Source organism: Calliopsis andreniformis, chromosome 2 (assembly GCF_051401765.1).
Source record: "Calliopsis andreniformis isolate RMS-2024a chromosome 2, iyCalAndr_principal, whole genome shotgun sequence".
NCBI classification, from domain to species: Eukaryota; Metazoa; Arthropoda; class Insecta; order Hymenoptera; family Andrenidae; genus Calliopsis; species Calliopsis andreniformis.
In genome coordinates, this window is record NC_135063.1 from 14,849,311 (window position 1) to 14,864,380 (window position 15,070).

A 15,070-nucleotide genomic window follows, 5' to 3' on the forward strand; every position below is an offset into this window, starting at 1 on the left:
AATTTAGGTTAGCCCTCTTAAGGAGCTTTTTTCTTCCCTGATCACTTTCTTTAAAGAGATCAGTACATAACACGGCACCCAGTATAGAACAGGTTCTGTGTTTACCTTGCACACTAATTACGTACTTTCTGTCGCGTAATTTGTATACCTGGTAAAAGATGAACTTCGTATCGACAGAGCTCACCTTCACCGCAGCTTTCAGGTAGCGAGGAATTTCGAAAGAGGAGTTAACGCGAGAAGTTCCGGCCGAGGAACGCAATTATCCACATCGACTCAAGTGTCGTAACTCACAATCGACTTCTCGACGAACAGACGGAAGTTGTATCGGCGTCTTTTTGCAATGGCGCGGCGTGTAACTGTCTGGATCGAAAGAGGCCATCGAGGGATCGATTCGATGGCAATTGTTTACGCGGAATGCGATATTCTTCGCTGTCGCTGATGAACGCAAGGTGAGGCCTGGAATTTACGGTAATTAGTGCATCTCGTAAAAAGCAATTAACAGCGTGCTAACAGACTGATAATAAATCAATATTCCCTGCTCCCGTGCAATTTATTAATTAACCTGGCCAGCAGGAAAATAGGAAATGAGAATGTCGAATTAATGAATTTCGAGTATGCATGTCTTTTTTCCCCCATTGGTTCCACCTGTGAGAGGAACACTTGTGACAAATTGAGAAATTCCCAACTGGATGGATTATTCATCCTATCGATTCGCGTTTATTTATCTTTGATCAGCGTGAGATCGTACTTCTGCAGTCTCTTGAGTGGAAGGAAGCTTCTTCATGCAGCTTCTGTTAATTTTATTGTGATGCCATATCGTGGAACACGGACTGTTCCTATAGATCTTGGAATAGTGATCTGATGGTTTGCTTTTACGGCGAAGAATAACGTCACGAAAGACCCTTCTTGATTTGTTGGTTCGCTGGCTCTCGTGTTTCAATGATACCCTGGTAAAACCCTTATTATGACCAACTCCCGTTCTTGGAAGGAAGAAGGAAGCATGTGATGTCATGATTGAACAACTAGACGAAATTAGACGCGTGCGGGAGTAAGTCTGGTCGAAGAAATTATTAGTAGAACCTTTTGAGTTTTTCTGTACATACTCTATTAAAAAAAAAGGATTTTCATAGAAGAGGGCATGAAAAATTATTAATAAAATTATATATTATGAGAGCAGAGAATGTACACTTTCTGACAGCAAGTGTCAGCAGTGTCTGACTACGAAGCTTATTTTACTGCCAGCGTGCAGTAGTCAGCTCAGGCGCGGATGTCAGCAGGATAAATCCTAAGTCAGATACACTTTATTATAGATGTACTTAGAGGCATCATAAAAGAAATTTTAATATTTTAAAGGAATTTCTTTCAAGGAAAGAGACTTTTTCGACCTCTTTGCAGCGTCGATCTCGTTTCAGTAATTTCCATTAAAATGCATCACTGTAAAAGGCACGAGCGTCAACGTTTTGCCGAGCTCAAGTTCATCATTTCTCTAAAGATCTTCAATGCACAACTACTTCAGCCGGAACAGGCACGAAGTGCGCTGGCGGTTGAAAAAAAGGCACGGAGCTTAATTAAATTCCGCGAATCGCTTTTGTGCCACGAGTTTTCAGGTCGATGCGGGTGCAGACATTTGTTGAAAGTCCTATTACACTTTGCAAGCTACTAATTTCCATAAACAATTTTTTCTACGATTTTGAGACACAGGATTTCCATATGTGCATATTTAAAAATTTGAATATTTGAATTTTTGAATTTAAAAATTTTAAAATATTTGAATTTTTGAATCTCTAAATTTTTGAATTCTTGAATTCCTGAGCAAAATATTTTAAAAAGGAATACTTATGAGAACGTTTCTAATTTCTTAGCTAGTTTCGCAAATGAAGCTTACGTAATAATCGCGGAACTGACAATTATTTTAATGGCGCAAAAGACAACAGGAAGATCATGATGCAGTATAAATAATTAACCCAGAACTGTTTTGGTGTGACTTCTCCGAAGAGCAAACATGATGCTTGCCTGAATCGGACACGAGGAGAAATAATTGACACTCAAGTCGGTCAGCGTGCATCCAGGTGAGATTGCGCCGATGCAATGTCAACTGCAATTACCAGGCTAGACTGGCCTTGCACCTTAAAGTCTCGCTTGGCAAAGTGTTCAGCACGCGTCGGTTCGTTTCATCGAGTCACTATTTCATTGCATTCTTTTTCATTCTTCCCGCGATTTGGATTTGCATGGTGCACCCTTGAACCGAATCTTCGCGATTGCATCGGACGAGGACGAAAAATTTGCATCTTACAGTGTCGCGTAATCGCGAGAGTTGAGCTTCTGCTTCGTTTCATCGACCGATAAGTGCATATACATGTTATATTTGAAGATTATAGGAGCAGAAATAATTATTTGATAAACTTAATTATAGAGAATTATATTTTCTATCTTTTGCAAACCTTTAGAAATAGATGTTTGCATTATACTAGAATTTTAATATCTATTCTTTCGTCATTCATCGAATTAAAAATTCCAGAAACTAATTTAAATCGGTTACTCCCTATTATGGGAGTGTACCAATCAGTTTTTGCATTTCTATGTTTCTTATGTCATCACCTTGTTTATGGTGACCTAAGAACAACTATAAATCACAATTGCGATATTTTTACAACATTTCTAAGAATAAGTTCTCGTGCTGGTCGGTTTTAGTATCTGACGATCTCAATAGACAATATATGAATGAATTCACCAGGAAATTTGCGTCGATAAAGAGCAGAAATAGTTTCAAATTATATGCTTGTATCAACTACAGTTTCAACGCAATGGTAACGCAAGTTTTCTATCATATCTGTTATAAACTTTGGTATAGGAATTGATGTTTCAACTATATTAGCTCCTTGATTGCAAACGAATTTCGCCCATATTTATATAATTAATTTATCAAATTATTCTAGTGAAATAAAATAGTCTGTTATAAAGACAGACACCTCTTTTATATAACATATGTACGATGGAAGTTCATTACACATTACTATTTTTTTTCTCCATCGAAACATAATCTCTGACATGACTAGCGTGTTGATGAAACTGTTTTGACATTATCCAGATGAAAAAACATGCACTCTTCGAAATAACCCAACATCCATTCCCAAAGGAGTTAACAAAGCTGTCAGTCGAATTGGATTGTCATGTTGATCGATAATACATTTGCTTATCAAAAAGTTACACCAATAAGAACAAATTTTTTAACACGAGACAGGAAAAGAATGTTTGAAGCTTATGAATAATTTGCATCTTTTCCGCGTAACAATAAGTGACATTCATCACGTTTCTTGGAATTGGACAATAAAATTGATGTTTAAAAACGATGGAGCTAGAAGTGACTCTTTCAATTATATTCAATGCAGTAATGTGTCTTTAATGTAGAAGCGTGATCAGGCAAATATTTAAGACAAATAGAAATTGGGAATTTCTGCGTCGATGACGAGTCATGGGGGATCACATTTCATAGTTTATTGTCTTAAATATTCAAGTTTTCAAATGTTCAAATTTTCAAATTTTCAAATGTTCATATATTCAAATTTTTAAATGTCAAATGTTCATCATATTCTTTTCATTATTATACTAATGATGTATTTCTTAAAGGTATATTACATACCCATAGAATGACAGCTATCATTAGGTAAAAAAAATTAAAAGACCCACTTTTCCTTTATTACGTTCTCAACAAAACTTGCCATGACCCGAATATCGTATTTCTTACCACTCGCTAAGATAACTGTAGATTACGAACTCAAATAATTGTAAGTCATAAAATTGTGGGCAATTCCCTTTGTAGATTATTTATATATTTTTCAAAATAGGATGCGACCTCAAAAGATAAGAAGCTTTAATTTAAGTGTATTAATAAAAGAAGACAATTGAATTAAGTTCAATTAAAATTTGATGCTTAACCAAGTTCAAATCTTTGTAATTTTCACGTAAATGTTATTCTACAGTACCAATGTTCATAACAAATTATCCATTAATTATTGTGCAAGAGTATTAACACATGTCAAATCGTAATCACTATCTGCCAGTGATCAATTTTACGTTCAACTGAAGTTTCGGGACGCATGGACATTGGAAGTACATCACCACGGGATAATCTTGTTTTTTAAATAAATGTCGAACAAGCGTCGCGCGTGAAACTGCTGACAGCTTGATGTACGATTACAAGATTACCGATTCTTCGTTTCCTGATTCAACCGCGACAAGAGGGATCAATTTGTTTGCAGGGAACCGTCGTTCGACCGTGTTTCAATTTACAGCTATGAATGAATTATTAATAAACGTCGGGCATCTCCAGCCAACCGTGACTGAGCAACGCGTGTCCAGCCACTTATTCAAATTCCTATCAACCTGACTATTATGTATCTGATTGGAACATAATTATCGCTATACTTTTATCACATTCTGCATAGTTTAACTGTGTGCAAAAATTTGAGAAAAAGTAAGATTTATACTGTGTGAGTAACCCTGAATTAAAACGAGACTTCTGATTATTTCAGTTAGCTAGTTCTCAGAAGATGTTGAAATAGGGCTGAAGGCTAACTCAAGGCAAATGGGTATCAATATACGAACTGAAATTGATAAAACAGATGGGGTGGTGTAAATAAAATTGTCTATGTATAGTAGAAATATTTGCTTAATAAGAAAATATTTGGCTAGAAGGAACTTACTTCGTACTTTCCATTGACTATTCTTACATCTGATTGTTTTTAAATTCAAAATAGCTCCTAATGTAACAGATCTTTACTAGATGAAGTCACATGATTGACAATAAAATAACAAATTTAGCGATTCCTTAATTACCTCTGAGAACGCAATAAATTGCATAATAAAAAACGTGTGATAACGAATCACTGCTGGTGTTCCATTACATAATCCATCCAGTAAAAATGAAAGCGAAAACAAATACTAAGGATCACTCTAATGATGTAATTGCATACTGCGATAGTATTGCTTACGATATAACCGTGAATAAAGGCGGCTTTGTAAAAGATTAAATTATAAATCATCGTCCGACAAAGGTACGTTCGTGCATGTGTGTATACGTGTGAAGTAATCGTAGACAAGTAGTCTCTGCCATTCGAGTTGAGTGTTTGATTAATGAGCGTGCTTTGCAGGTGGTTTACATGTTTAGTCACTTCACTCAAGTTACTGCATATTTGACTTAATATTCAAAAGTTGATTATTTTCTAAATATCTCCTATTACAGGCTTTTCTATTATTATTTTTTTAAATAATTTTCTATGTACATTACTCCATATTTTATATAAGGACTTTATATAAAAATTAATCATGCTACTTCTCATCCTTTGAATAGCAAGAGATTATCATTTTCATTCTTCCATTGCATACCTCCCACAGAATTGCATTACTCGTAGGAACCCATAAGCTTTGAAGCAATACGTCGTATATTAGTTTTCCAGAAGCCATTCTCGACCCCATAGTATTCTTAAATTGTCGTCGTAAGGTTTTGTTATCGTTGCATTATTCTCTTTCGATATTAATATCTTCCGTACTATCTAATAAATGGCATTCTCTCTTAAAACATCGTAAGCATCAGTTTTATTACTTTTTTGCACGAGAGATCATATTTTTTATGGGATGATTTGTCAATATTATAAAAAATCGTTTTCCCTTCAATAGAAGAAAATTAAATTGTTCTATTTTTGAAATAGTAGACGTACTTTCATTTAAGGAAACTAATAGGATTTTCTATGATTACATCATGCTGAAAGACACTTTGCAGTTTGAAGACACTGGAATAACTAGGGCCGAGATTTATTAAACAAACTTTCCCACGCAAGATGACGCACGGGAGGAAACAGACGAGCAGCAATGAACTCTTTTATGTCAGGAAAGAGATAACCGCTATAACGTGTAAATGTCTGCACTGGAACAATCTAGATACGGCAAACGTGCCGCCATTCATAAAGAGTAGACTCAAATCTCTGGCTGAGCATATAAAAGTAAAAAAGGGAGATTGAATCATGAAAAGTTTTTACCTCGATTTTGGAGCCAGAAAAGTTACATCAATATATTACATTTCTGTATAGTTTCGCGTGATTTTAATTACTGAAAAATTTGAGAATTAAATTTTTTAATTCAATTTTGCTCTTACTTTTTATGGAAAAAAGCAAATGAGAGAGGAAACGAACAATGTAAATGCAATTTTAATCTGGCTTCATGAAAGCATGAGCTTGGTTAACTGACACAAACCGACTGTGAAGTTATATTTTAGAATGATTAGATTAATTGTGGCAGTCTGTGTGGAGATAATTTTTATTGCTGAAAATTTTGTGTGTACTATATTCTGTTATTCATGCCTACATCGTCACAGTTGCACTTCTTATCAACTGCTTTGAGTTATCAGGGTCTTCTAGAATCTCTCAAATTAATTTGGAGATGCGTTGAAAAAAATGTAATAAGTATCATTCATTCCATAAAACTACATTTTCCAATATTTCATTCATTACTTCACTTCACTAGAAGTCTTTCAAAATAACTATTCATCCAAGATAACACTGTATATTGTATACATATACAGCTTAAGACGAGGACTTGAATAAAAGACTGTTCTCATTCTTTATGCAGCATTTAAGATAAAAACTTCAAGGCTTGCACGTCACTAATTGCAACACATTTTGCATATCAAAAAGTGTAATAAAATAAATACAAACGACTACTGTTGCATAAACTGTTTTAAACACAGAAGACTCTATTTTCTCTATGAAATTTTACAAAATGATTCCAAACTCTTTTTTTACATAGTAGCCTGCTAAAGAATTATTCCCTATATTTCTACTACTCAAAAATTCTGAACTCTCAAACGACTTAAACTTAGTCCCCTACACTACCAAAGACCCTGCCACAGATATCCCCTCCCTCAATGCATATTTACTATCTTCCAGGATCAGAAACGGAACCGCCTCTTCTTCTTCCCCAAACAATGCTATCCTAAATCATCGTCGAAGAGGGGACCCTCCTCTCAGGACCTCCAGGATCAAAGGAGCCTCATGCAGCTCTGGATCGCGACTAGCAGATCTCGCGCTTTGAAGCGGCCGTGTAACACGGTGGGTGGAATGTTAGTTCCACTCTGGCGGGGGAATCAGCCAGCTGGCAGGGGAATAATAACGAGCCGGACGACACGGAGCGAAGTCAGAGAGCGGACGAGGCTTTATAAATCGCGAGGATGTTAGCCAGTGCCGAATCAGAGACACCTCGGCCGCTATCGATCCTACTGCAAACGATTGCCGCGAGCTCGGTCGCGAAATCGTCCCTGGGCCCACGTGTTCGTCGCGAGAGGAGCCGGTAGTGTTCTGTGCTCGAATCGGATCCCGATCGAGGCCTTTCGAGACACGTTAAAAGCTTCCGAGTGTACCAAAGCGTAAACAGTGTGCCAAGGAAGAGGAGGAGATACGTGGAAGTTCGGCGGATGCGTGGCGCGACAGGAGGACGGGCAGGATCGATAAAGCCACCGAACCCGCTTCGATTCGAAACGTGAGTGATCGTATTATGTTCCTTCGCTGCTCTGCTTCTCTGATCGGCCGCGCTTTTGCGATTTAGACCTCGGCAAATTGCGTACTTCGAAGATTTGTTTTGGTGGAATACTGCTCAAGATAAGACGAAGTTCTTATCTCCTGAAATATTGCCTGTGTGTGTTCCGTGAGATGCTGTTGGGTTAATGTATAGGACGTTTTATAGTGTGCAACTTTTTTCTGTTTTTGAATATCGTAGACAGATTTTTCGTAGATACTGGGCATTGATAGAAAGTGCATGTGTCTGTAAAATGAAGTTATATTAATCAGATGAAAATGAAATCACATAGAATATTCTGTTGTTACAGTTTTCCAGGTTAAACGAATATTTAATATGCATAAAGTCAATATTAAAGTTCTTTCCTTTGGGTAGTAATATGTATGTATCAGTATAATTAAAAAATTTGTACTTTTTCCCAAAAGGGATTATACATAATTATCTGGATAACTGAATATTATACTGATAAAAATATTCAACATAAATGCTCGATTTCCCTTGCAAACTAATTAAATTTTCCACATCAAAAGTATAAAAAACAGTATTTTATAGTTCTTCGAGAAACAGGGTCTAAATACAATTTTAAATAAGAATAAGAAACAGACTCCTAGCTAATTACTACTATTACGAGTTATTTCACAGTACATTCCAGTACAATCATCATTAAACTTGTCAACATATGTAATAGGTAATTCTTACATCATCAAATTTACTCAACAAAATCGATTTCAGTCGAAGTAAATTATCTTCCAGTACCTATTCTTCTCTCTCAAAATCATTTCCTACTGATTAATATTTTTTCTAACAAAATACCCATATTTCGTCTCTGATACAACAGGATCCACAATTCAGTCCACTACATTACATCCGCCCACTAGAATACAGGGTGATCAGTTTATCTGGAAACCCTCCGACTGTTGGCAGCATTCATCGTAATTGCTGTTAGCATTGTAAGTGCTGCCAACACTCACTAGAAAGCTCTCAGATAAATTGATCACCCTGTACGTTCTCACCTCCCCAAAAAATCCGAAAATTTGGCAAGGACTGTTCTCGTCACAAGCTCTTCTCTCTCTCAACGCATTCAGCATAGGAAGAATCGCAACGCAGACTCGTCTGTCGGGTCCGAGTTTTCCCCCGTCAAGTTTATCCATTTCCAAAAGATTTCGAGCGTGCTGGAGAGGGTTACGGGTGGAAAGTTCAGCAGCGGCACGAACGTGGCTGCCGCCCCATCGATCGTGGCAAATTGGATTGCCGCTAAAACGCCGGGGCTATCTTACTGCTTACGGGATAGTGTTCAGTGCCGCTGGGAACGGTGCAAAGTTCGGTAACGAGAGTGAATTCTGACGTTCCGCCGGGTCCTGGTCTGGCGTACACCTTCTGAACGCGACGGGGTACACGAATATCGGCCACGGGATATGGGCACATGCAACTGGCCGTTTATCGTGCTTAACGAAAGTCGTGCCCTAACGAGACCACGGACGTGAGCGTTGGTCACATGCTCGCGAATGAGGGCTAGTTAGCGTGGCGGCAACGTAAGAGGCGAATTGTGAGTACCATTATGACGTAGCCACGTAGCGGATACGTTGTTTCGGATAGTATTAGAGGAGAACGCGTTCCCCCCTTGCTCTGTGAAAATGCTAGGGATTTAGGGGTGGCTTCAGAAGAGAGGGTGTGCTTGGAATTTTGGCTGGGATTGTGAATTTTGAGCCTTTGGAAGAGATTTTTTGAAGGGCTTTTAAATTCTTTGAAAACTATAAAAAGAGACTGTAAAAAACAACTAAACTCTGTACAATCTCTAAAATCTCTAGAATGGGCTTTAAAAAGTGTTTAGTATCTATAAAAAGAAACTCTGAAAAATTTTTAAACGCTCTAAAATAAAAAATATAGGCTTTAAGGAACTCGAAAAAATCTTTCGGATTAATTCATATTTTTTACATGCAATTTTTTTTATATTCCATATATTTTCTCATTACTTTTCAAGAGATTTATGATACCTATTACTGATATCTCGCTTTTTATATATGACGCACATGTAGCACATTGCATACTAAAAATACGGTACTGAACGTCAGAAAAATTTGAAGCATTAACTGGTGCAGTAATTATTGGTAGTCCTGCATAATAATAATGCACTGTTCCGGTGGTTACATGAAACTGCTCAGTAAATATGTGAATTGATTGAACGCTCGATTTCCATATACATGCAATAACTAACACGTGCTCCGATACGATGCCTTGCAAACATTCGCTCAATAAATGATAATTAAAATTCTTGCTCTGTCCTGGAATTCTTGTTAGTAAATCTGGTCTAATTAGGTACACGCTTTAAATACATACGATCTACTTCTATAAGAAACCAGACTGCGAGATATTAAATTTCATTAGCTGTAACCTTGATAAAAATTTACTTAAGTGCTCTTGTACATTCCTGCTGGATCATCCATAATTGCTGGAATATCCATAATTCACTAAAAGTAAGGAAAATCTTCTAGAATTGTACAAAATATAAAACTTGAAATTTTCTAGAAATTCAGACACCCTCAATTCACGAGCTACTTCCAGGAACCTGACCCAGTCTCAGACAAGACTCTCGACCCATCTGACCCAACATTTACCTACCCTCTTACACACCTCCAGAAAATCCTGTCAATTTGTTAGCTATACTAGTCAAGTTCAATGTCAAACTGCTTGCCAGAGGAAATTAGCAGCTTAACGTAATTAGTAGAATCTGTCGGCTATCACGATATTCTCCCGAGTCGCCAGGCGTATCCGCGGTTCTTGTTGGTCTTCCGCTTGGCATGCGTGACTGTCTCGTGTCATGCGATGTCTCATTTGTCGGGCAAGTTGTGCCACATGAGGTCATTACACGAATCGATGATTCGGCCAATGCGAGACCGTAAATTCTGTTGGGCAATATCGATTCCTGTTCCGCGATATGGTGGTTGCCATAGCTGACACGCGTACACCCAGCCGCGCGATTTATACGTGTGCAGGTGAACAGACGCGCATGTGGATGCGTGCGTTATTCTATGCGTCGCAAATGTCTCCGATGTGTGATACGTGGTATGGCAGTGTAGCCAGCGGAAAATCAATTTTTGATCATAACACGTGTTTACGTGCACGCTGCGGATCGTCGACAGCATGTTCCATGTCAGAATGGGTCTGCTGGCAAACAAGAAATTTCAGGGTCGTTTGTTAGGTACACGTGTTCCATGAATTTTGGAAGTGAGTCAATCAGGTAAGTATCTGGAAAAGTCTGTTTGTTTGGAATCCTCTTGGCTTGAAAAAATATTCTTTCACTTTAATTCAGGGTTTGGTGGATTCTTCTCAAGTCCTCCTCACTGTTTTCTTTAGATAGACTCCTGAATTTAGAAAGGCTCTCTGTAGCTTTAAATAACTTCAGATTACAGCAAATATAGTGTTGAAGTATATCCTCACCCCTTCAATTATTTTACCAAATACAGAATTAATTCAGGGAATTTCTCTTTATCAATCACAGCATTTAGAATTTCTCCACTAGATAAGATCTAATTAAAGGACCCAGACTAAGCAAGAGGATCACAGCTTTCACCTGCCACAATCTCCCAAATTTATGCACGATAACACTCATTGCTTGATCGGCTAATTATCTCTGTAATAGTCAGCTATAGTTCCAAGTACGTAAATCGTAGGCATGGATGCTTCAGAGGCGAGCACGGACGATAGGGTCGCGTCCTCGCCTTGGGTATTGGATCCTACTGGTGTCCGATGTGCCCGTCGTGTAATTATAGATCTCGCTCGTGCGAGGAAACAGCGGCCGGAATGTGCGATAACGGTGACTGGGAACGTTGCTCAGATATTCTATAAACAAGTTTTTCGCGGGGTCTGGACTGCTCGGCGCGTCCGACAGTTGTGGAACGATAGAGCCGCGCGCCTGTTTCCTTCTCTTCCGTTCTTCTCGTCAGTCCTCTATTCTTCGTCGCTTCAGACGATCGTCTGATAAGCGGCGCCACGGTTTGGATTCACCGAGATGGTACCGATTGGTTCAGGAGACAGTAGAGAAGCGTAGAACTAAAGGCTGGAGAAGATAGTGTGTTATGATTATTAACACTGGGGAATACTAGAGGAGTTGAAAGGACTCTTCTTTCTTTTAGAGAAAATAACAATTGGAAGTTAATCTTTTCTTAGGGTTTCGTTGGTTTCTTTCTGAATTTCAGCTTCCTCTGTAGCCTCCTTTCTCCTTTCTGTTTTTTCTATTCCTGTATTTTTTCTTCTGCTCATCTTTTTGTTCTTCCAGTGGCCCCGACAATTTGGTAGCAGGACTACTAGAGATCATGGGAACCCCTGGTTTAGTTTCAGTCTCCTTTTAATTAGGTTCCAATTCCATTCTACTCTATTTGCAGTTGCCACTGAACTATAATCCTATGTACAATAGTTCTATTTCAGGGCGACGTCATAACTCTGTTCACCTAATTATTACACTTGCATCATTGGATTAGTGTCTATGGAACACAATTGTCACTACGTATCTTTGTGATACGTTCATACCTATCTACTCTATCCACAAATATAGTCTCTTCATGTAGTACTATTACAACTGTATCGAAACGTGAAGCGAAATGAGTTTCAGTCACAACTTTTTCTACAGACTTCCGACAGAATGTCAGGAGTATAAAACAGAATAGTGCACACATGTCAACATCGAATTGAACTTCGATCTGACCTCGTTCTGCAGGGATTGCAGCTCAAGGAAAAGCACCGAGAGTACCGTTCATTTATTTTTCTTGCCCGGGAAAATATACGCTACTGAACGTTGTATATACCAGTGATGTCAGTGGAGTCTGACTTCTCGACGCCATAACGCGTTCCTGTATGCTGGATGTCATATGAGGATATGACATTATTTGCTGTCACTGCTAGCATATGATATTAGCACGAGAAAATCTGGTGGCAAGGTTACCATCTTCGAGGAGATGTCGTCAAGGTTACATAAATGAAGGCTCGTTTGCATGTATATGTATAGTTTTATAGTAAAAAACTGATGTCAGACACGTACTGGAGTTTCTTCCTGTGTTCCTATATTTATCAATGATTGCTTGCATTGTGATCACAGGCAGAAATTCCATTAATATTTGGACACTAGTATAATCTTAACTTTTAAACTCTGTACCTTGAATAAATTTCAAGATTGAAAAAATTGTAGCTAATATTATGTAAAAATCTAAATTAAATCTTCTATTTTCGTCATGTGAAGTAATAAAATAAAAATAATATTCATTTACTTTCTATTTCTTTCGTTATAAGTTCACAGCACTGGGTGTCTTAATAACAGCACAAAGGAGCAATTATTCAGTACATGGTACGCTAAAATGAAGTTTGAGGCGCACCACATAAAACCTCGTCAGCGTATTCATTGACAGACCTTTGAATAGATGCGATTATTGTCACGCCTGACACTAACAAGATTGAATTAATTGACAATTGGTCAACGCTCATCCGCATTACATTTCATCCTCTATCATTCTCTGTCACGCGAAATTGCATCTCATTGTATTCGGGGGAAATATCGCTATGAACGTGAAGCAACTGATGAAAGTAACAGTCTTAATTTTCTCGTAAAAAAATTAAACAATTTCCATCTCCAAATTGTACAACGTTCCCTTGATAAGGAATTCTAGAGTGAAATTTCGGCTGGTGGAGGTTGAAACTGTCCTAGGAAATTACTCGAGCCCGCATTGGGGCGACAAGGTGTACGAATGGGACTGCTCGAAACAAATGTGGAAATAATTGGAAAGGGCAAGGGTCGCGCGTTCACTCGTTCGGCTCTTGTGCACTTTCGGCTCCGCGCATACAGATTAATGCCCATGGACAGGCTTATCGACAATCTCGCGTCAGTTCGAATGAACGACCGAATCTAACCGAAAGGGTGAGAGAGGGCGGTGCCCTGTAAAATAGACAATAAATATCCGACACGCTTCAAATGGCACGATCCAATTTTTCCCTCTTGCAGCTATTTTTTTTTCTATACCCTGAAGTTTGCTTCGAAAAATTGAAGAGACTATCGAGTAGAAATTTTCGTGATGCAAGGACCATGTTGCGAGGATCGAACATGTGAACAAGGGAAACAGGTATTTACGATAACTGACCTAGAGTGTTCGTTTATCGATTGCCTGTCGATTCAGCTTTGAATGGGATGCTCGATAAGAAACATGAATATGTTTTTATTAATGGGTGAAAAGTGCGTTGGAATTTCTTACTATTGTGATAGCAGAGGAAATAGATAATTGAGTGTGAAAGCAATTTTCATTGATAGTTGGAATTTTTCACGTTCTAAGTATTTGTTTTCTAATAAGGTTTAGTCATTCAAATTTTCAAAATTTTGAAAAAAATGGGGAAATATGAATATGTAAAAATTTGAATATTTGAATTTTGGATATTTGAATATTTGAATATTTGAAAATTTGAATTTTTGAGTTTTCGAATTTTTGAATATTTAAATATTTGAATATTTGAAAAGTACCTTTTTTCCCCATTATAAAATCAAATTTAGTACGTTTCCAATAAGGGTCACAAAAACCTCAATTAATAGTTTCACTTGTCATTATATAGATAACATGTTCCAATATACTGAACTGTTTATCAGCATGCAGTGACCTGTCTGCCAGTATGAATGAAACTCACACTAACCTTCTTTTGTCTCGCGGTAACACAGTTTGAAAGTTTTAATGTGCTCATGAATATAAAATACGAACTAAAGCAATGTTACCGTTCATTGTTATAGTCTCTGTTTTGAAGTACTTTCTAGAGATTACATTCTCCTTTCGATTTTATATTTGAACATGTTATTAATATTACATTCGAAAATGTATGCTCATCTCTAAACGGGGTAAATAGTTACATATTCATATTAAAAGTCTCTGTTCCATCATGACCCAAATATCACTCTTGTTCGATCATTGATTTTGGAACAGAGTTTCAAAGGATACCTTATCTCGTTTTCGAAACAATGTCGAACTCCATTTCAATCTCTTTTATGTGCAAGCACGCCACGCGTCGGAAACATCTTTTATACATCGAACTTTTCTTTTGCAAAAGATAAGAATTCCAATGTTCCCCTGAGTCTGAATACAAATTTACTTATGGTGCACCTACCGGCTCGAAACTCGGAATAAATACATAAGAATGTCTTTTTGCAATTCAAACGAAATTATCAAGGCTACTTCAAGGCTAAAAATACATTACGACAATGATATCCAAAAATGTTGAAATATGAAGTTTCCTCTTATCAATCCTTTCATATTTTGTAACACTGATATCAATTATTTACTTCTGCATACTTTTTTCTCCCTGTAACACACTGCGTGTATGTTTTATTTCAAGAAGAGGCGAAAATTAATGATCCTGGACCGACCAAACTGCTGGAAAGCCCAGAACATAAACTGGCTCTGAAAGAAATATTGACTTGAATCATTTCGTTCGAATTTACAAACTCACAGAATTTTATAAATTTTGTTACTGTTTTTTT

At 37.5% G+C, this 15,070-nt stretch overlaps 2 protein-coding genes across 3 annotated transcripts in view; one reads left to right on the forward strand and one right to left on the reverse strand.

Annotated features, from left to right (window-relative positions):
• Positions 1 to 15,070, reverse strand: part of LOC143187539 (uncharacterized) — a 70,324-nt gene that overhangs the window by 12,976 nt on the left and 42,278 nt on the right. The gene's annotated exons all lie outside the window — the stretch shown is intronic.
• The window catches only part of LOC143185596 (uncharacterized), a 38,279-nt gene continuing 30,532 nt past the window's right edge, over positions 7,324 to 15,070 (forward strand). Inside the window, exon 1 of one of the 2 annotated variants that reach the window (XM_076388738.1) lies at positions 7,324 to 7,530. In XM_076388738.1, coding sequence (XP_076244853.1) covers positions 7,466 to 7,530 — 65 coding nt within the window. In that variant the 5' untranslated portion in view covers positions 7,324 to 7,465. Of the gene's footprint in view, positions 7,531 to 9,012; positions 9,113 to 15,070 lie in introns of those variants that run through there. The other variant, XM_076388754.1, reaches the window with a different exon arrangement.